The sequence below is a fragment of the Periplaneta americana genome, chromosome 5 (genome assembly GCF_040183065.1).
Source record: "Periplaneta americana isolate PAMFEO1 chromosome 5, P.americana_PAMFEO1_priV1, whole genome shotgun sequence".
Lineage (NCBI taxonomy): Eukaryota > Metazoa > Arthropoda > Insecta > Blattodea > Blattidae > Periplaneta > Periplaneta americana.
Genome location: NC_091121.1, coordinates 124,959,600 through 124,984,258, shown reverse-complemented (window position 1 = coordinate 124,984,258; position 24,659 = coordinate 124,959,600). Strand labels below are relative to the sequence as shown.

Below are 24,659 nucleotides of genomic sequence, written 5' to 3'. Positions count from 1 at the left end.
AGTGAGTCAGGGGTTGTATGGATATAGATTTGTAAATCGTCTGCATAAAGGTGATGCTTACATTGCAGTAGAGTCGAAGGGATGTCATTTACGTAAATAGTGAATAGTAGTGGTGATAGAACAGATCCCTGTGGGATTCTAGAATCAACGATACGCCATGAGGAAGTTCGACTTCCAATGGAAACACACTGCTGACGTTCGCTGAGATAAGAGGAGAACCAAGAGACTGTGCTTTCTGATAGTTGGAGTGATCGTAATTTTCTCGCCAGTAAGTCGATATTTACAGTGTCAAACGCTTTGCTGAAGTCAAGTAGTGTCAGTATTGTAATTTTACGTTCGTCCATAGCTTTTCGGATGTCTTCCATTACTTCCAACAGTGCAGTCGCTGTACTATGTCAAGTCCTAAAACCTGATTGATATGTGTCCAAGAGTTCATATCTGTTTAGGTAGTCAGTGTTCTTCTAGTCTATATTTTGTTACTGTCAAAAAAAACTAAGTCTAGATAGTGTTGTTTGACACTCAGCATCTGTCTAAATTAACACAACATTATCTAAATAAAAAAAAAAATTATTTGTAGAGACACATTAGTTTCACACTGTATAAAGGCTACTTTGTACAACATATTATAAATAACTCAAAAAGTCGATTTTTGGACTTTGTGTCCTTTGACACTAAGCCGTCGAAATATTAATATAGCTTAGAATTTTAATTATTATAAACACAGATAAACTTGGATAGACACTGTTCAATATCTCATAACCCTGCATATTGGATTTTGGTAAACTATTTTTATTATAAGGAATAATTATAAAATGTATACAGTACTTAACATTTATTCATTACAAATGAATACACAATATAAATATAAATATATGTATGAGTTCATTCTCCAGTCATGAACATATGTACATTTCTTTCAGAGTTCACCATTCGTGCAGCACGGTCTGTTCCAACAATAGCAGCCACCTGTTGAACATCATACTTTGAATACAGCACTGTTACTGTCGTGTTACTCTCAACTCCAGACTGTTGATTTTGATTTGTAACCTGTAAATAAGTGCAATACATAATACATGTAAGTCTTAACTTTATTTCTATCACATATCTCCAGAGTGTCCCAAAATAATGTACGCATATTTATCATTTGTTTTAATGAGTTAAATGAGCATATGTGTTGGTTAACTTAAGCTTATCTATACTAACAATAAAACTGTAATCAAAATTTTTCTGGTAATTTTCGTTTGCAAAAATAATTGGTGTTAACATGTACAATTAATTATCGTGAGCCCAAAAATCTCATTTCTGAAATTTTTGTTTCTAGGTCTGTCTGTATGTATGTATGTATGTTTCTTATCTTTTCACGTGATAATGGCTGAATCGATTTCTAAGAAAACTGATATGTAAGATACATTAGTTCCAACTTAGATTTTAGGCTATATGGCATTCAAAATATTTTCTTAAAAAGGGGGTGGGGTTATAAGGGGGCCTGAAGTTAATAAACTGAAATACCTCGCTTATTATTGAATTTTTATAAAAATATTACATTACAAGAGTTGCTCTAAAAGATGTTTCCGGCAAGTTTTATTCAATGCAAAAGTTTGATAGGACTGATATTTAACCCAATGTATGAGTTTTAAAATAACAACGCATTTTATGTTAGTGTCGCCTCAATCAGACTAATACAGTGCGTTCACGTCACGCTTGATCGAAGAACGTCGAAAGATTCCAATCGCTGATTGCTTTATGCTTCATGGCTGCACAGGCCTACATGTTACTGGTCATTGTCACAGCCTAATACAGTCTGAGATGTTAGTGATAGAAGACGTGTGTGCTTGTGTACTTTTAAATACGTTTGAAGTGTGTGTGCTGTGCATTAAATTAGTTGTTTAGATAATTGAAATGCCGGCTGAAAAATTTACAACAATGAATATTTATGTGTGAAACTTACGTCAAAACAGATTCATGCCGACAAGTGTGTAGGCAACTTGTAGAGAAATTCCCTGTATTCGACCTTCAAATAGAGGTGCAGTTCGAAACCTTGCCATTAGATTAAGATAAACAGAATCGCTGAACTCTAAAATTCGTAGGCCAAAACAAAGGGTTCTAACAGAAGCAAGACTGATGATATTGGTGCAACATTTGAACCTTCTCCTAATAAATATTTACGTCATACTGCACAAGAAGTAGGCGTATCAAAAACTTCAGCTAATGGCTACTAAACTTTTAAAATTGAAACCTTACAGAGTTACTGTAGCTCAGGAATTACAGCTGTATGACAACAAAGGTCGAGTAAATTTCTGTAATTGGGTTTTACAAAATATGTTGACGGTATTCTTGATCCACATTTAATCATTTTCTCTGATGAGGCATGATTTCATTTACGTGGTTATGTATATTCACAGAACATAGATTCTGGTGCACAGAAAATCCGCAATTAATTCACGAAGTTCACCTGTATGATGAAAAGATTGGTGTGTGTTGTGCTGTAACAAGAAATCGAGTAATAGGACCCATATTTTTTTAAGATACTGTAAATTCAGGGAGGTATCATATGCAAATACTCGCACAGTATTTTTAACAATTGTCTGATAACTTTTGGGTGTAAATACAAAGTCCATCAAAAGATGTCGGGAATAACTGAATGCTAATGGATACCACTTTCAGCAACTACTTTAACACAGGTTAGTAAAATAAAATGATGATTGTGTGCATGTCATTAATTAATATAAGTTATATGAGTGCAATATGCTGGAGATTACAGATCTAAACTGCCACGTTTTACCTTGCACTTTACAGGTTTGCTCCCTCCCACGTTCTTCGGATCAAATGTGACGCTAACACACTTCATTATAATGAAATGAAAACAAATGACACTATGTTTATTAAAGGTGATCTTGCATAACAAATGGAACATATTCATTTAACACTATTTTGTACGGATATAATTGTATTCTATGATAGGCATATACAAATGTTAATCAATATTAATATATAAAGAGTGTGTTTGTACGAGGCAATCTCAGAACCTACGTAAATGATTTGGATAATTCTTTCACAATTTGGAAAGTGTAGATTCTCTAGATGGACATAGCTATAATGCCATTATGGTAACTCCTGAGTGAGTCGATGACTGAGTAGGATTAACCAGAAGGTAATAAAAATTAACAGATCCTTACGCACAGAAAACTTAATATACTGTCGAAATATTGTATTACTTAATTGAGGCACTCAGAAGCAAAGTGATACAAGTGACATTTAGTAAGTTTTGAGATAAATGACTTTGAAGTTGAAAAGGAAATTAAAAAATCTCTTACAGGACTATGTTGCTGTAAATTTACAGTTGTATATCTTGGTACCTATATTTTTTAACTTCTAAATAGAAATTTTAGAATAGAATTCTAAAACAGTTGAGGTAAAATAGGGTCCTAGAGTCACTTGTATTATTTTGCCACGAAAATATCTTTGTGGAGAAGTAATATAAGTGCAACGATTTTCAGTATTTGTGTATTATTTAAAGCAAGAATAACAACACTGCTACAACATTGAAACAATCCTGTCTTAACAGCATTTGAGCTTTCTTATTATCATATTATAACACAAAATGTGTCTGTATAACTGAAAGAATCAATCAATCATTTTGATACATCCAGCTGTTTGCTGACAACATAAAGTCCACTATAGTCCACTGTAGTCTTTTCAATTATTGTTTTTCATGAGAAATGAGGGGTATTTTGATCGGTGTTCATTATAGATGCCTGTTGCTAGTACCCAGAGTTCGGGTGTAGTCAATATATACTGCAGAGCTGTGTCTTCTGCAACTGGTACTGATGATTTTAATTTACTTCTTTTGTGTTTTATGGATGTTCTGGCTCTTGTTAAATATGTTTGAACATGTCTGGGAAAGTTTTTGTACATTTCTAGGTCATTTGATTTCTTTTGAATGGACTATAAAATTTTTCCTTTGTCAGAAGAGAGCCAATTGTTGATTCATAGGTTTATAAAATGAGACTTTACTGAAGCAAAAGCATTGGATAGAGATATCACTTGAAGAGGTCTTGGTTGCAAATATGTTGCCTGTTTTGCAACGTTATTGACTTTCTCGTTTCCAGGTATACCACAATGACTAGGTATCCATTGAAATGTTACTTCCTTTTGGAATTTTTTTAGTTTACTTAGTTGTTTCTGAATTGGAATAAATCTAAGTGCATATAGATTTGGTACATATTTCATTATATTAAATATAGCCCCCTTGGAGTCGGTAAGTATGCAAGTAGATTTTTCAGAAATTTGAGTAACACACTGAAGAGCAGCATCAATAGCTAACAATTCAGTGTCAAGACTGGAGGAGGATGAACATGGTATGAAGTAACTTTCTTGATATTTTGGAATATAATATCCTGCTCCTGATGTCCCAACATCAGGATTTATAGATCCATCTGTATAAATTTGAAGGTGATCCTTATATGTGCTGCAGATTAGTTCCATGGCATCTCACTTAAGAATGTACTGAGGATCATTTTTGGAATGATTTCCTGGAATTTGTATGCTATGTTCTGGAATTACCCATTTCCATGGAGGAATTTCGTTTTAGCAATGAGTGTGTCTGTGATATAGACTGGTATTTCTTCTTTGTTTATTTTGTAGAAATTACACAGGATATCATCTAACAGTTTTGAAGAACATCTGAGATCTGGATGAGGCTTGCAATTTTAAATGTATTTTTAGATTCTTTTGTAATACATAGTCTCTGATTGGTTGAATATTATATTCAATTTCTAGGGCAACAGTTGATGTGGTTTTTGGTACTCTAAAAGAAGAGGGTTAAGAAAATTTTTAATTTTAAATGAAATTCAGTCTTAATCGCTGTTCATTACGTCATTAGCCTCATCTGAAGAAGTCACAGCTCTCTCTGCTGCAACATCTGTGTTTCTGACATGAAATACATCTGTAGGACTCCTACCACAAGTATTCCTTGAACTTTCTCTTCCACATCCACGTTCTGCAGTCCTTATTATAGACCCATCCTAATGCTACAGATTATCAAAGAGTGGTGTGTGGGTGGAATGAATTCCTTAGATATTGCATGTTGCTCCACTTAGCAAAATTTATCGTTATTGGATCATTGTATAGTTGGTCCATCTCAATGTGTGCTGGCATTCCACGAATATGTTTCAAAATCTGTAATATATTACCTCTCTCCCTTCTGGCAAATGAATTAGTCATAAACAGAAGAAACACAACAACAATATGTAAACAACGCACTGGTATTAGTTTGCCTCTCAGTCAAAACTCTGTATGCATTGTAATACAAGAGTAAGGCCAATATGGAGCAGCACTGATTGGAACTACAGTTATATTACTTTTTCTTTGAACAGAAGTGACATTAAAGATTTAGAATATACACTTATCTCACTTTTAAAAAATGTCACTTGTATCACTTTGCTTCTGAGTGTCTCAATTATTAGTAGGGCCTATAGATTACATACTTGAGTGAGCCACAGTAATGCATAGGTGTACTTGAACTTTATTTTGTCCACATAAAAAGACGAATATTCTCCCTGGACCAAAAATATACTACATATGGAGTAAGGTTGAGGTTACTGGAGCCAAGTCATTTTCCTAACTGTCACGAAATGACGTTCCTGTGCTCATCATTTACCCATATTTGTTTCCTGTGTTTCTTAAAATAATATTTATTTACCATGTTCATTTTCATTCGTTCATATTTAGATAAACAATTATGCACATGAGGCCAACACAAAAATTTATCTTCATACACAATCCATGCTATATTGACATTAGTGTGAAGTGACTTATTAAAGAATGTATTCAAGACTAATTTTAAAAAATGTTAAACGAATTACCCTTGAATCAAAAGTGGATGATCTCTGAACCAAATGATCCTATTTTAAATATTTGCATATACAGTGAAACCTGCCTTTACGGTCACTTCATTTAAATGGCCACCTGGCCAAAAGACCAATTTTTTCTGGAACCAATTGGATTTTCCATAAGATCAATACAAATTCTCTCTTTATTTAGTGGCCATCTCATGCGCCGACCAGCGGCGGGGGTCTATTTGGATTGGAACCTGACTATAACAGTCACTGTCCAACAAAAAATCTTTTCACGGATACTGTCTGACCTATTTTTTCGATGGTTAGAGGACAGGAAGCAATAACTAAGTGTACAACAGTACACCCTCCATATCTTTGGGGTTAGTTGGTTACTGTTTTATGACTCTTTTGTCACTTTCCACTCCGACCCTGCACAGCTATAAATTCTTACTCGTTTTTTAAGGATTGAAACACGGACATTTTCTATCGAAAATGTCACAGTATGTTTTAGGTAGTTAACCATTCGAATCTTTTTTAATTTTTTTTCTCCTCATTCTATCTTTCTCTATATGGACCAGCTTTTACGAATTTTTCTTCTTTTCATTCACTTGATTCAGAGGAACTGTGAAGTTAGTTTGAGAGAGAAATCATGTCTAACAATAAATTTAGAATGGTGTTAAGTTTAGAGGTGAGACGAAAAATGATTGAAGAAAGTGAGAGGGAAACATCTGCGAGAAAAATTGCAGAAATATTCAAATGTGGAAAGACACAAATAAACGGTATAATTAAGAATAAAGATGAAATATTAAAAGAATGGGCGGAAGAGAGAATCTATGTTTAGTAATGTGAATGATTTCATTTACGAATGGTTAAAGTGTGCGAGGGCGAAGAAATTGGCAATAAGTGGGCTTATGTTTCAAGAGAAAGCTCTTGAAATTGCCAAAGAACTCAATGTAAGAAATTTTGTTGCTAGTAATTGGTGGTTAGAGTGCTTTAGAAAACTGCTAACATTGCATCTCGTTCTGTATCTGGTGAAGGAGGTGACAGTGCAACCAATTTATTGAAGAATGGAAAAAATAGACTGCCTTCAATTCTTGCGGAATATCAACTCAGAGACATTTACAATGTTGACGAAACAGTTTTTTCTTCAGGGCCCTCCCTAACAAAACTTAAGTTTTAAGAAAAAAGAGTATAAAGGGGGGAAGTTGGCAAAAGACAGAATAACCCTGTTCTTTTTTTTAATGCTGCAGGAGAAAAGGAACCACTCTTAATGATAGGGAAATCATTAAAACCGAGATGTTTGAAAAATATTGACATGGGCTTATTGGAGGTGAAGTGGACTGCCAACAATAAAGCTTGGATGACATCATCATTGTTTGAGAATTAGCTATGCGATTTCAGTTCTAAGATTAAACGACAAAATTGCAATGTGATCCGTGAAATTGGTGTTTCTTCCCCCAAATACATCACACTTCCAGTCCCTTGATCAAGGTATTATCCAGTCATTTAAACTGAGGTACCGCAAGCGAGTTTTGAAAAGGCTAGTTGCAAGAATGGAAAAGGCTGACATTAATATGCATGATTGTTGTACGCGTACAGTCCTACAAAGTCAGTGAAATTGAGTATTTTCATGCTGATTCATAAAAAAACCGCAACCTTAATCCAACGGCCACCTCATAAAACGGCCATTTTACAAGGTAACTTCAGATGGCCGCTTTAGACAGGTTTCACTGTAATACCAATAATTAAGAAACATGTTAAAGAAATTATCCTTACACCAAATGAGTGCTTTCTGGACCAAAATGATCGTATTTTAATTATTTAAATATAATTTCAATTAAGAAACAGGTTAAACAATTTATTCTTCTACCAAACACGGATGCTCCATGGACCCAATGTTCATATTTTAATTATGTAATTACGTTATGGTTTTGATCTGGTATTGTATGAGGTTGTTATGATGAGATACATAGTTAATTGTGATCGTGATATGGCCATAAGTGATCGAGCATATAAGGACTCGCACACAGTGGGGTGGAGGTCAGGGTTTTGGATGTCCCACAAGTCATGCTAATATGTTACTTTGCTAATTATTTAGTATGGAGTGCTGTCCACTATACTGAACTGTTATCCACCAAGTACCGGTATATAACTTTCTCAGTGACCACAGTGTGTCCCTAGAGTAGTGTGTTATAATTCTGAGGTATATTCAGTTATTTAAGTAGATATTTTCTTCCATGTGTGGTGTGGGAGGATATCGAAGTTGCACCTTATTCTGTAGTGTAGGTTGGATATTAATAAATTATGTGTCCCATCTTGAATGTTGTATATACTAGTTGACACTGTGCAGTTGTGCTCTACTTTAGAGAAAATCATAGCAGACAGCATCCAGGCTCCGCTGCCTCGTAGAGGAATGGTAGTACATGTGAGGCTTTGAATTCGATTTGTGCTTTGTTCATTTTAGTGGATAAGTATAAATTCGACGTTAATAATTTTGGATAGTATTACCTATTCCTATCACCACAGTATGGTGCATCTTCAGGTTGCAGAGAGGAGACGGCCTCCAGATATGGAGGGTAGCTGCGAATATATTGAATAAGCAGTAGTGGACAGCCGATAAGGGGTGGTCCTCCAGCCTGAGGGTTGGGAAAAGGCTAACAACCCATCACCGTAAAAAACAGCTTGTTACGAAACCATACACTAAGCCTCAGAATGGGACTGATTCTCTGGTACGACCACAACAAAGGAATAAGGTTATGAGATTTGGTACTTGGAACGTAACTAGTCTATATAGAACAGGAGGGGTAACATTAGTAGCAAAAGAACTAGCTAGATACAGAATAGACTTCGTGAGAATACAAGAGGTTAGATTAGATGAGAATGGTAATCACAAATAGGAGATTATTTGTTATATTATGGAGAAAGAAACAATAATCACCAATTAGGAACAGGATTCTTTGTTCACAAAAGAATAAAATCAGCAGTAAAAAAGATCGAATTTATCAGTGACAGGTTACCATATTTAGTACTTAAGGGTAGTTGGTGCGATATCATAGTTGTAAATGCTCACGCCCCTATAGAAGAGAAAGACGATCATATAAAGGATAGCTTCTATGAGGAATTGGAACACACTTTTGATCAATTATCTAGATATCACATGATAATTTTATTGGGGGATTTCAATGCTAAAGTAGGACGGGAGAATATTTTTAAACCAATTATTGGAAAAGAGAGCCTACATATAACTAGTACTGTAATGACAATAGAATTAGGTTAATCAACTTTGCGACACCAAAAAATTTAATTGTCAAAAGTACATTTCCCCATAAGGATATACATAAATATACTTGGACTTCTCCAGATGGATTGACACATAACCAAATAGATCACTTCTTGATAGATAAACGGAGACATACTAGTATAGTAGACATTCGAACTTTCATAATTAGGAACATTAAATCGAGATGTTTGAGATGGACAGGACATGTAGCACATATGGGCGAATCCATAAATGCATACAGAGTGTTATTTGGGAGGCCAGAGGGAAAAAGACCTTTGGGGAGGCCGAGACGTAGATGGGAGGATAATATTAAAATGGATTTGAGGGAAGTGGGATATTATGATAGACTGGATTAATCTTGCACAGGATAGGGACCAATGACGGGCTTATGTGAGGGCGGCAATGAACCTGCAGGTTCCTTAAAAGCCGTAAATAAGTAAGTATTACCTAAAAAAAGTTCTATACGTTAATGTTAGGTAGACAGGGATATTGTTTTTTATATCTCACATACTTCAAAATGACAAAACAAAAATCTCCAACAAAATTCGAAGATTTAATGAGAGTGAGGAAGAATGGGAGATTCGTTTACAAGCTAACAAGGCAATCATTTCTACATCTCGACCAAGGGAAACTAGCATCAAACGCTTTGATAAACTTGCCAATAACAGAGTTCGAACTTACCAGGTTCGAGAAAGAGGAAACAGCGTTAAACGTTCTCAGAGAATTAACGAACGAGAATGTATTGATTTACTATGCAGTAATAAAGGGTGCGGCAAAACATTCTCCCTAATTTAAAGTTTAAATAAAAAATAAATGGATCAAAATAAGGAAACTTTATTCATATGAATGGTATCTTAACAGTGGGAATTTTTTATTTTTTGAATAACGTGTCTCTCAAGTAGTGTCCTTCACTATCAATGCATTGTTGAATGCGACTTCGGAAATTCTGAATCACTCTATCATTTCTTGAGGAATAAGACCAATTTCTTTCTGTATTGTATTTCTTAGGTCTGGCAAAGTCCTCGGCCGATGTTTGAACACCTCAGCCTTAAGATGCCCCCATAGAAAAAAATCGCAGGGTGCAAGGTCTGGTGATCGTGCTGGCCAGGGGCCGTCGCCACGTGAAGAAATTAAGCGTCCGGGAAACATCTGAGCAGTGACAACGGAATTACCACTTACCAGAAACGATACCACAGTGTAAGCACGTTCTTCACCCGTCCACAGCATAGTTGGAATTCGTTACAGATTACAATTTGCACTAATTGAATGTCAATTCCGTGTATTCAATGTGCTATTCAATTCTTGTTGTTTTGCGCATATCATTTGATATCGGTATGGCAACACTTGTAAACCTAAATTTCCCACTGTTTGGATACAATTCATATTAATACAGTTTCCTTATTTTGATCCATCTGTTCTTTATTTAAACTTTAAATTAGGGATGATGTTTTGCCGCACCCTTTAGTATGTTAGCTTGGCATTTCATTATGATCCAAATATTGACTATATTCATTTGAAATGTGTTCAAATTGGTAAAATGAATAAACTATGCAATAAATTCAATGCAAAAAAAGTGCGATAATGAGCCAAACAGATTATGATGCGCTGCTGAAAAAGTTTTTCCTCCTAAGATTCAAGAGCCCCCCCACCACCAATTAACAACTTACTTATAGGATAGGGTGACCAGATTTTCAAAATAGAAAAACAGGACACTTATTAAAGTTGACATGAATCAATATTTTATCTAAACATTCATTATTACTTGTGTTTATATAATGTCATTGAGCAATAAGGTCATTTTCATTTTATTTTAAAGGTCATTTTCATTTTATTTTAAAGTAATAAATACTACACTGTTCACAATAACTAGGCTATAATAATTACGCACGTACATAATAGAGTAGCATGGATACTTGGCTTAAGTCATTATAACAATTGTTTATATTACTAGTCTGTATTAATTAGGTTAACTTATCTGTTTGAAAATACTTAAGATTATTGGACCTTACATTATATCCATGTCACTGTATTCTGAACTTGTTTCATAACAAATTTGTTTCTCTCATATTAACTTTTAACTATTTTAACATTCTCCATGAAGATCAACTTACAAAGCATCATACTTCTTTGATGAGTGAATTTGCTTTAGAAGTGCTAGCCTTTCCTTCGAGAAATAATAGAAGTCTATGCAAGACACATTTTTGAAATGACATTTTGTGATTAACATGGCCTTTATTCAATTCATTATGGTGACATCTGACGGAAACAGTGTAAAATTAATCAATGTTTTACGTGATTATTAAATAAAATAAAAGAAAAAGAATTTAGAAAATAATTTAGGGAAACGGAACACAATTAAAAAAAAAAAAAGAGATATTTAGCATCCCGAGCATACTTTTCTCAGGACAATCCCATTAAAAATAGGACGTCTGGTCACCCCATTATAGGTCAATGGTGGCTCATGCCAAATAAATTAGGTGAAGGCCAATAGAATCCTAGGTAATTTCCTACAATCGATGGATAGTCGTAATGTCATTGATGATGTTGCGAATGATTTTGTAAGCTGTACAGTGGTCATACTGAATTGAATATTCACAATTTTCTTAAATTTCATGAAATTCACAGCATATAATACATACAAATTTGCAACATTTTCGGAGATTACGCCCCCTTAACACCGAAGAATTCACTTTTCCAACAAAACTTCCACACAAGATAATATAGGCTTACCACAAGTCCACATGATATAAAAAAGATAAAAATCTAACACAACTTTTTATAGAATACATCAAATTAAAAGCTTACACAAGAAATGAAGAAATATTACTTTCCCATAACAAAATGCAAAATCACAATCATATTCATAAACTGTATTTGTATTTTTAATCAACTTCAGAACATGCGACTTCCAATATACAGTAATATCATGCAGCTACACATAAGTCAAAGCAATATTCTGTTGAATAGAAAACTTAAGGCAATACATCGATAAAATTTTGGTGAAACATGGAAAAATATGTTTTTTAGCTTTTCAGCATTTTATTATGAATAAACTTTCTATTTTAATATGGCACCCTCCTCTGGAAAGTTCTAGAGCAACAGGATGATGATTGTTGTTGTTTAGTCAACTGTCCAAAGATAGGTCTGAACCTCACAAGTGATACCAACAAGGCATCACTCATGAAGCAACTAAGCCAGGAGATAATGGAGTACGATGGCCAGTTCCTTTCCCCCTCCATTGCATACATCGCCAACTAGCCACATATTGCACCAATCAGTCTTCAGATGTATACAAACAATAATTACTGTTCTTCCTCTAAGGCAGTGATTGTCAACTAGACTGAAAACGGGCATGGGGCGCTCAGCACTGCTTCCGTGCGGGGCAAGCGTGCATTATCTTGTGCTCGTCATTATACAAGCCTATCTCCCATTCAGTAGCGGCTCTTGGCAGAAGCTAGCTGCAATGTTGAATAGAAGTAGTAGGCTATGTCTTTCACAGTTTCAAGAGTTGAATGTATTATGTCATATTTCAAGATTTTCATAGCCTAGCGTTGGGAAAAATCGTTCTTTTTCTGGAACTTTTCCAAGAGTTTCGTTTCTAAGAAAGTACTAGTTCCAAAGAACAGTTCAGAAATAACAGCAAGCGTCTGACATAACGTAATAATCACCAAAATTTTATATTGTTTCAGAACTAGTTCCGTTTTCAAAAATCTTAGACCATAATGCAATTCGAACCACAACAGCTGTTACAGCCAGGTGTAACAATAATTTATACAAACCATAAAACATCGCAATAATTTGATTATTCCTCCTGTTAAATAAGGGGTATTACTACTACGTGATATTAGTCTCTATTAAACCTTAATTTATTTGTAATAAACATTGAGATTTGTTGGACTACATTTGCACTGTTGTTACCATAGTCATTCATTCATAGTGTTCTGCCCAAGGGCAGGTATTTCACTGCAAATCCATCATTCTCCAGTCTATTTTCTGCCTTCCTCTTAGTCTCTGCATATGACCCATATAATATCTTAATATCGTCTATCATCTGATATATTCTTCTGCCCCAAACTCTTCTCCCGTTCACCATTCCTTCCAGTGTATCCTTCAGAAGGCAGATATGTTACAATAAACAAATTTTATAACACAATACAGTGTGGTATATAAATTTGTGTAATTTTTTTAAATTTTATATAGTAAAACAGTGACTTTGAAATAGTAGTGGTAGTAATAATAATAATAATAATAATAATAATAATAATAATAATAATAGGCACAATCTCACAATTTGATTTTTTTTTCATTTTTATTGCTATATTAATAGCAAACAATGTAACTGAAGCTGATTCGCCAATCAGATTGATTATTTAATATTGAAACGTGCCCTGCAAATTCATTGTAGTAAAAAATTTCGCTCTCCTTCCAACATACTCAATTCTGAAGGAACAATGTACACCCAAGGAGAATATTTAGGCTGGAACTGTTATGGTCTCTGAGAGAGTATCTGGAGTGTTCCAGACAAGATAATTGGACGGTACGTTACACAGTACTCCAGTTCCTATGAGAAAGATTGTGTCAGAAACTCCTACTGTTAATTTGGAACAGTGTGTTCCGACCTATAGTTCTTTTTCTGGAACTGTTATTTTCTCGGAACTGTTTCGAAAGTACTGTTATGTTATTTTTCCCTATCTCTATCACAGACCCATCTGCTGTGGATGTAGATTGTGCTCCTGCTTAGCTGCAGATAGGACTGACAGACTGATAGTGTGATAATGAACTGAAGGTTATATACGTACTGTATAAAAACAGGAAAAAGTCAGTGTGATTTTTATTCACATTTTCCATTAGGCCTAGTCAGATTTCTCAGGCTTCATCAGCAGCTTTCGACAGACTGTGCATGTTTGGATCCACATACATATACGAACATTGTTTTCTTTAATGAAAATAAGTAAATCCCACCACAGAACTAGCTAATTCATCTGACTACAATCTACAAAATTTTCTCAGTCCATGCACTGCCCAGATCATAGTGCATAATATTAAGCAATCAGTACGCAATAAAGAGGCTAAAAATCTCGTAAAGTTAGCATTACAGAAGATCAGGAAATATTTCTACTAATGGTCATGCATTAACAAAATGAAAAGAAAAAGTAGAAATTTAAAATGCAGTATAGTATTTAGTTTTATTCAGCTTTCATTTCATCCCTAACTTATCAACCAATTGCTTTCATACAAGTAAATACCAGTATTAGGCATTCACATTACTTTAAGTTTAATTTGATCACTATGAGAAACATTCATTATCACGAAAAAGCAGCCACCATCGCAAGCCTCCACTGTGCCCGCGGCAGCGAAACAAGCGCAGCGGGCTTCAGAGCTGCCTGAGATGACGTCACAGGGCATCAAGTTGACGACCACTGCTCTAAGGTATACCATCAAGTGTTTGTACTGCCTAATAATAGAAGTACACATCAGCCAGAACCTCAATCAGAGATAAAGATGATGGTAATGTACAGTTTTTCACATTTGAATTTTGAAATTCATTTTCTCTAATATGTTTTTCAGCATTTTGTTGCATTCAAAATCCACTACGCAATACAGTTTTCATGCAATTGTCTTTAAATTTTCAGGAATTGTGTATAAATACTGAACTAAAAATCTGATTTGGCCTTTTTTCCATAGTGCTAAATAAAGATCATATAATTTTAAAAAATCTTTGGCAAGTAATATAAAATGCGAAAAAAAAGTCATCAATATTTACACATTTTTCATAGAAAAGTAACAACAGTTTCTTAAAATCCCAAATCAGTTTGTTTATAGTTGTCTTGTGAGGCAAATATTAAATGTACTGTATTAAATTTAATATTAATAGGAATTTGAAACCGTTCATCACATGATGCATATTGATGAAATATAAATTTAGCGATTAAAAATTTAATAAAAAATTAATATCTCAGGATGGTACATTATACATCAATGCAATTTAGTGTGTTGTATTAAAATTGCATTTTCATGATCTGGTAAAAATTTGAAGTTCATAGGTTAATATATACAAATTTTAGGATTTTCACCTATGCATTGCCTTAAAAAATCAAACACCACGAATAAATCAGTAGGAATAAAATTACGTTTCTCAGATTGCTTTCAAATTTTTTACCTTACACTTCACTCCACAATTATATTAACGTGATGTGTCGGTCTGCCATATTTTAAAATATCTTGTTCACTTCTGCAGAACAACGAGAGAACAGTGTCTCCAAAAGATTACACACTATATCATTTTAATGGATTCATGTTTTCATCATATTAATACACTTGCTAACACTGTAACACTTCACTGCACTTGCCACGACAATGAATACATATAGACTACAATTTAGTTTCAAATTTTATGTCACCTTTCTTTATTACATATTACTCAAAATATTCCAAAATCTACACAAAACATAATATTCAAGAGATGTTAACTTTAAAAAAATACCGAAATATACCTTAAATTTAAACAATATTTAATTTCTTTACACAATATTTTATGTTTTCTTATTTAGTTGCAATATATTAGTTGTCCACTCTGGTCCAATGTTCGTTCGAGAAAGCAATTCTGTTTTCCGAAAAGAGAGAAATCAGATGAACGGCTCTTCAACAGACGTTCATAATAGCCTCGTGGAAAGGGTAAGAAATTCACAGTAAGCAAGTTGTTATCATGGCAATTGGGTTTGTTTACTGAAGGCGAAAAGGAAAGTCTCCTTCGTACCTTCAGCATCCACATCCCTCACTACCTCGTCTGCTAGCCATGTGGCCTGACTGGTGAGGGATTCTTCTGAAGTACTCCATAAGCTGAACAAGACAGATTAAAAAGTACAGCAAAATAGGTTTAGTGAGGAATGCATTTTATTTTAATTTAATGATGAAATATAATTATTTTATTAAAGCACGAAAAAAAGGGTGAAGGTGGCCCTCACCTACTTCACTTGAATAACCGCTACTGTTACAAAAGGATATCCATTATCAGCACACTTTTTAAATAACATAAAACAGTACAACACCTTACTCCATATGGCATCATTAGGTGCAAAAGAAATATCATGAAGTCAATTTTATGCCAACATTTAAAGTTCAAGCATAGGCTTATTATTTAATCGGAAATCTTCTACCAACTAAGAGTAAAACCCCTTAGTTCTTACAAGTAGACTATATTTTGTTTCAAATGCTGACTAATTGTCTGTTAGGTCTAATATAGTACCAAGCTTAAAAGTAGAATTGATTGATCAACTCCACAAAATATTGCATAATAACAACAGTTACATTCATAGTTTTAAAAACAACTTTGAAAATAATTCAGAGCAAATGACTTACAACATATAATAAGCTATTGCAAATTTTGATACTGAACAACAATGTAACTTTATTATCTCAATAATAGGATTTGCTCTCCACACAGTAACACAGTATTCGTTAGTGCACTCCACTGACGACAATGACAATTTATTTGGACTATTACGAACAACAATGAACTGTTAATCTTAACTAATATTTACAAAGCACTATTTACAACACAGAACGGTCAGTTCTCAGTTCACAGCTCGTTTGTCTTGGCTAGTTCTTCTAGCTCAGTCACTCGCGTTCACAGAATCTCGAACCACAGACCTTCAGAGACGATCCGCTGAACTTCGAACTCAGGTCCCCCAACTGCGGTCCACTGCACTCGGAACTCTGGGCTTCAGGCTCTACAGTTACGGACACAACTCAAGTCGCGCTCTGGTCTCAAAGCTGGCTTCACTGCTACACAATACTGGCTTACTGACTGACTGGATGATTGTCCCAAGTTCACTCGCGTGCGTAATTTATACTCACACCACAGTTTCTGGAAAGTACGAGTTCTCGATATTTCGACTTCGACGGACTTCTCGGCCTCTCTAGGCAAGCAGCAGATGCGCGCGCAACCTCCCCTCGCCTCTCCAAGCCGCGCGCCATCCCCCAGTGCTCCGTGGAGCCCGTGTCGACTCACGCGCGACCTGCTCTCTTGCGGGAAGCGTGTTCGAGTCTCGAGGTGGCTGTCACACTATTATTCACTAAATAATAACAATATAACAGATTTAAGTCAATTATATTTATTTCAAAAAAGTGCAGCAAAGTGCACAGGTATGGCTAGTAAATGTTTAAAATGATTATCATCTACACAATGACATAAACAGAGCGACATACAGAATGTATTGTTTGTAGTGGAATAGCAGCACAGGAATTCCCAATTTCGTGTTTCATGTTCTAAAGTGTTCCTGATTTTATGGTGTGCAAGTGTCCTTCAATATACCTCTCACGTAAAAATACATAGGAGTTAAATCTAAAGTTCGGCTGACATGTACTACATCTATTATCAGGCAGTACATCTCACTTGATGGTATATCTGAAGTCTGATTAGTGTAATATGTAGCTAGTCGGCGATGTATGCAATGGAGGGGAAGAAACTGGCCACCCTACCCATTATTTCTTGGCCTAGTTGCCTCATTAGTGGTGTCTGTCTTCGGACAGTTGACTAAACAACAATCCAGCACCATCATACTTCACTCACAGATTCTATTTTCCAATAGCATTTAAGAATTCACTTTCGTTGCTCAAATGATAACTGTGGCTCTGCCAGTTTTGTTTAAATTGTTGTAGTGTTTCTGGCAGAATAGTCTATTACTATGAAACAAACAAACAAACACATGCATTGGTTTCGCAATACCAACTGAAATTTGTTATCCATGAAATCATTCCAAAAATGATCCTCCATACATTCTTAAGTTAGATGCCATGGAACTAATCTGCAGCACATAATAGAGAAGACATGGAACAAAGGATTAGAGAAGCCTATGGGTCTCTCAGCTGTGCTGAAGTGCAATCACGGATGTTAGGTGGTGATCAGAACATTGTTTAGCACAGGGTGGCGTACAATTTTAAGACTTACTATGAAGAGTGTACGTACATAAACAACATACAGTATTTCTCAGAAGATACCATACAATAAAAGTTAGAAAAAAAATTTCGGTAAAAGTTGTTTCTTTTTAAAAGTAGTTTCAAATGGTACCTTCATGACCCATGTTCTCATTTGAAATTTCGAAGTTGACCACATGTAGTGCTACTTCCGGTTTGTTACGGGAAATAGTACTACCACCAATCGATTCTTTACATAGGTTTTGGTTATCAAAATTTTTTTTTATGACAACCAGTATCATATAGTTTTAGAGAAAAAATGCTGATACAGGTGGTCTGAAACACATGGTATATACATACTTCTCACAGGATCGCTACTGATGCAAAAATTTGGAAAGGATAAGAAAGGAATCTGGGTACGCATCTTCATTATTCTGCCTGTTGTTATAGCCTCTAATTATACTAGTGAAATCACCTTAGGTTGCATTGTAGACATTTCAAAAAGGGACGATATGTCTTATCTCATCAACTTCAGACATGAACCGACTTGGCAGTCATAAACTTCCCCCCCATCTTCCAATTCAGCTGTCCATCAGATGGAATGAAATAAAAATGGACCATGAGATTGACATTGAAATATGTTACTTATTGTTCCCTATATTGGTCCTAGAAAATACTGTCCATTCTTTATTTCAGAAGACAACTTTAGAATTATAATGTATTAAATGTCATAACTAGACTTAGAAGTTGAGGCACATTTACTCTCTCTGTTTGCTGCTAAATCTCGCATTTTTTTTAATCAAGCAGAATGGGATGAAATTTTTAATTCTATAATGCGACACTGACTCATTTGCGCCATCTATTCATAAAAGTAATAACTAATGAAGCCAAACTTACACGAACACTATTGATTAGTGGTGGTCAGGTACCTTTCAATGCTCACTGAGAAAGACTTCTAGTCTAACACTTCTTAGTCCCCCCAGTCATCCTCATATGAAATGCAAAAGTTGAAATAATCTTCATTTACAATCTGGTAATTTCAGAATTTGCCAAGTACATCAAAGAATAACAATACCTAATACAATGCTTACTCGAATCAAGTTGCACATTTCACTGTAGAAATGTGGAAATGTTGGTGGCTTGTAGAACAGAATATGAAGAATTCCCTTGATGGAAGGACGTCTGAAGAAGTGAAATCTCTCACTATAGAGCAAAAAATGGACTTCATCATGGAAAAACATATCTCTTGCTCTTGCTATCTTCCCTTCCTTCAGGACAAAAACATACAAGAAATACATTAAATATATCTGGATTGTAACATTCCACATAAAAGAAAAGAAGTGGGTAAACTATATCTTACATTTCAGGCAGATACATATAATACAACATCAGAAACATTACCATCAGTAACAGAAATTTACAAAGAAATTCTCTACTTTGTCAGAATAAACAAATATCGTGATGGTGCAAAGAAATAATATATGAAATCGAGATGAGGCTCAATGAGCATAATAAATAGGATAACGTTAAATTTGTAAAGATGTGGTAAAATTTCACTGATGGTCATACATACGTTTACATATTTAATTAGTTATTCATGAAAAAACAGAAAATATATATCTTATCTTCAATAAAGTGTTGAATTTATTTGAATGTGGTTCTGTTTTGTTTACTTGTTTCAAGTAAATAAAAGTTTATTTCAGATATTTGAGTTCAACTGGCCCACTACTAGTAAATTCACTACACAATTTGAACTGAAGTACAATTCACTTATATATGAAAAACTGCAAAGAGAACTTTTTAAGTAGTCCGCCAAGTTTGCCCTGTGGTAGCATGTCTGCCTTCAGATTAGCTGGCCTGGGTTCGATTCCCAGCTGAGTCAGAAATTTTTTTGTAAAATTTCTGCCTCGGGACTAGGAGAGATGATATTTGAGTTCAACTGGCCCACTACTAGTAAATTCACTACACAATTTGAACTGAAGTACAATTCACTTATATATGAAAAACTGCAAAGAGAACTTTTTAAGTAGTCCGCCGAGTTTGCTCTGTGGTAGCATGTCTGCCTTCAGATTAGCTGGCCCGGGTTCGATTCCCAGCTGAGTCAGAAATTTTTATGTAAAATTTCTGCCTCGGGACTAGGAGAGATGGCAGTGCACAACTTCTAATCACTAAATTGTGCACTAATATGCCTGGATTAAATGCCAAATCTCTCTGCAGTGCAAAATTATGAAGAGAAGATATATTATGTCACTGTTGATAGTGATTCATTCATTGGATGGGGACGTTAAGCCTGGCGATCCCAATGATGCAGTTCGACAGGAGTAGGCTACATGCTGTCACTGAGTTTCCTCTTCTCCCTTCCTCACCATCATCATCCTCACCCATTCCCTACACTACACTTACACATACACATACATTCACCATAGTACATGACATAACTCTTCATAGATACACATCATGCATAACATGGCCCATCGAAGTGGTGTGCAACTTGAAAATGGGTCACAGTCCTGCCATCTATCTGCAGTATGTGGAATCTGAATCACGCAAGCGAAGCAGGTAGGCATTGAATACATACACACACTTTTTAAATTATCATTTTTTTTATGAAGATTATCATGAACTGTTCTGGTCTAAACTGATTAAACTGAAATATATTAGGAACTACTTCTACCATCAAGAGAGATCGTTTTTCCAGTATACTCTAGGTATACAAATACCCATTTCTTCTTCAGGCTAATAATTCAGAAACATTTTTGGAAGCCTATTCTCCTTCATTCATAACATGTCTTCACACCACTCTCTTTTCCAGGGACGAATTGAAAGGTGGCTTTTTTCCCTTATTGGTCTATCCATGTTCGACATATATTATGTTATCATACAAGAGTGCACTTATATGAGTGACTTGGGTTGCTGAGAACCAACAGTTATTTACTGTTAGACGAATAATCTATGTGATGGTATTATTCATTTTTTATTCTACAGAATTCTCTGTTGTGCATAGAATGGGGGATCTGGGTTTGATTTCCAGTGCCAGAGCAAATAAAATTTTTCTCCGCGATTAATAAGATAGCCACAACAGAGAATTCTGAGGATCAAAAATTAATAATATTATCATATAGATTATTCGTGTACTAGTACATAACTGATAGTTCCCAGCCGCCCAGGTCACTCATATGAGTGTGCTTCTGTATGACATTATGTCGAACATGGAGTAGAACAATAAAGGAAAAAACCAAAGGAGAAGAATTCGAACCGGTGCTGTGGATTGAACTTCGGCGTAGCTCAATGATAGAACACTCAGTGCACCGAACTGGCGGTCCTGGGTTCCATCCCCAGTGCCAGAACAAATTTTTCTCCGCTATTAGTAAAATAACCATAACAGAGAATTCTGTAGGATCAAAAATTAATATTATCACATAGATATTTTAGTTTAATTTTAAGAAATTTAAGCTATTTATGATAAGTGGCTCTTCTCATAGATAAGGTTCTTCTCCCTATTTTTCAAATAGTGTATCCACAGACCTGCATAGAGGGGGTGCTGCGGTGTCTGGACACCCCACTAATGATTCGTCCTCCATTAAAAAAAGAATTACATATAATTAACGTTAAAATAGAAATTGAAGGATTCTATTTAAAATCTATTTGAGGATATTACACACGACAACATTATACAAACTTTTTTTGCTTCGAGAGGCAGACAAAAACTTAGTTTTGGACCAGTCTGTCATAATAATTATCACTAAAAAAATATTTCCAGCTTTGTGTAAGAGGTATCTTTTATTTTCTTCAATGTTTCTTGTGTATAGTTCGAAATTAATTAGTCATAGGAAGATTTAGTGTTGGTGATTTGATGCTCTTAATGGGCTAGGAATTTTGAATAAGTTTCTCATCACGATAAATAGTAAACGAAATAAAACAACTGGAAATGCTACTACAGGTTCCAAGTAATACAATGTATCGATGAAGCCTAATTCAACTGTTTATTTGTAAATAATTAGACTTTGTGCCATCAGATTTCACACATCCAAGTTCTAATTTAATTTTTAATTGTGTTTTAACAACAAGATTACTGTTTTTCATTAATATTCTTTGAATTAACATGCAGAGGCATCATCTGTCAAGTGGTCAGGTAGAAATGGTAGTTCGATTAGAGCAGCGAGGTTAATGTCAGGTTGATATAGCAGATTTGACAGGTACATCCCAGAGTATGATTTCTAGAGTACTTTCTCGTTTTCGGGAGACAGGTTTGGTAACCAGAAGACCTGGCAGTGGATCAAATCTTAAGACTACTCCTCGACAGAACTGTCACATCATCATTCAAGCAAGAAGAACACCATTTGCTATAGCTAGACATATACATCAAGACCTTCAGAATGTCACTGGCCTTTTGGTATCCGATCAAACAATTAGAAATAGACTCAGGGAAGAATGTTTGATGTCCTATAGACTGCTGCAATGTCTAGCACTTGAACTAATCCATCGCAGATAAGATTAGCGTGGGTCAATCAGAGGATCGAAAAAGGTATTCTTTGGAGAAATGTCCTTTTTACTGACGAGTCCAGATTCTGCCTCTTTAATGACAACAGATGTCAGAGAGTAAACAGGTCTGCTGGTAATCGCAGTTTGCGAGTAGTTATGTCAAATGTATGCAGAGGAGATGGTGAGGGAGTACATTTCGAACAGGCGTGATGCTGTTGGTCAAGAGAATTTTATATTTCTTGATGATAATGCACATGCACATCGAGCTGCAGTAGTCATGGAAGCCCTGGAAGACCTTCAGATCAATCATCTTCCACTTCCAGCTCGGTTCCCAAACCTAAATGAAATTGAACATGTCTGATATTTGCTTCAGAGACAACTTGACAACCATCTACCACACCCAGCTACCATCAGAGAACTTGCAGAGATACTACCCATAGAATTAATGAAATACCACAAAACCATATTGATAATTGCATTCTAAGAATGCCAGAGAGATGTCAAGCTGTTGCAAATGTCCGAGGAAATACAACTCATTACTAATGTGACAAAAACCTGTCATTATTGTTTTTATTATAATAAATACTTAACACAGATATATCCCAACTTTTGTTTCTGGTTCTTTTTTTCTTTTTGTTTGGTAGTATTGTGTAACAAATACCCTAGAAAACCTTCAACTCAGTTTATTATTTAATTATATGTAAGAATAAATAACAAGTGATTAAGATTTTTTATTTTGATTGGAATATCCCTATTCATTTTTGAGTAGTTTAGATGATTTTATTGCACATATTTGACACATGAGAATTCATAACATGTTATAATTAACAGCACTTTATAATTGCCTTGAGACATACTGGTAGGCTACCCAAATGAAATGATCTGCGCACATCTGTAAGTACATTAAACATAAACTATATTTGTTAACTAGCTTTTTAATTTAAAACTAGCAATGAAAACGGTATACCATTATATTTTATTAAATTACTCGGATGTAATTAAGACCATTAGGTCTTCTCTTCCACACCACCAGAAATATAAATACAATTCATTCTTTCATTCATTCACAATTTCCTGCCCAAAGGCAGGTCTTTCACTGCAAACCCAACTTTCTTCAATCTTGCCTATTTTTTGTCTTCCTCTTACTCTCCACATATGATCACAAACACAATAACAGAAAAAAATAAAATAATAGGAAAAAAATCGAATGTGTATACAAATAACAACAAAAACCAACGTTAAAATACTAGTACAAACGCAGTCTCTTCCTGGGGATGGTCTGAAATAAATTATCACTGATTTCTTCTGTTTTACAGTAATTTCACTTAGATTATTGCGAGCACATGCATGCACACACATATATGAAGAGTATATGCAAACAATGACCTCAGAAAGCTCTTCTAAGCAAATTTTATCTTTCTTTTATTACATCTGTTTCTTACCCAAATGGCAAAACTAATACAACTTGGCAATGCCATTGCCTTTTAAAACTGTTTTCTTTGTAATTTTACTGACATGTAAAATTTTTTTACGCAGAAATTTATACTTTTGATTATGGAGAAAATTAAATCCAAGTCAACACGTAAATACATATAATATAAATAGAAACAGTACATACATTATAATTATAAATATTACAAAAAGACACTGTTGTCGTTATAGATTGTACTAAATAGATAATTTGAAAATGCCTTGTAATACAAAGCACATTATTGTAGTGACTGGAGAAAAGTAAGATAACATTAAATAAAACAGTTGTCTACTATATAATTCTGGTTTCGAAATTTTGTGTCATAATATTTCACTGAAAGGAATGTGTGTTTGATTATGGAGAAAATTAAATCCAAGTCAACACGTAAATACATATAATATAAATAGAAACAGTACATACATTATAATTATAAATATTACAAAAAGACACTGTTGTCGTTATAGATTGTACTAAATAGATAATTTGAAAATGCCTTGTAATACAAAGCACATTATTGTAGTGACTGGAGAAAAGTAAGATAACATTAAATAAAACAGTTGTCTACTATATAATTCTGGTTTCGAAATTTTGTGTCATAATATTTCACTGAAAGGAATGTGTGAACTGGACAGACAGAATAAGAAATGAAGCTGTGTTTGAAAGAGTGGGTAAA

The 24,659-nt window shown here is 34.6% G+C and overlaps 1 protein-coding gene across 2 annotated transcripts in view; it reads right to left on the bottom strand.

The window, feature by feature from the left end:
- Positions 1-768: 768 nt before the first annotated feature.
- The window catches only part of LOC138700153 (U3 small nucleolar RNA-associated protein 25 homolog), a 73,672-nt gene continuing 49,781 nt past the window's right edge, over positions 769-24,659 (bottom strand). For both annotated transcript variants that reach the window (XM_069826538.1, XM_069826537.1), the window contains 2 exons: positions 19,125-19,301; positions 769-1,047 (listed from right to left, as the gene is read on the bottom strand). In XM_069826538.1, coding sequence (XP_069682639.1) covers positions 883-1,047; positions 19,125-19,301 — 342 coding nt within the window. In that variant the 3' untranslated portion in view covers positions 769-882. The remainder of the gene's footprint in view (positions 1,048-19,124; positions 19,302-24,659) is intronic.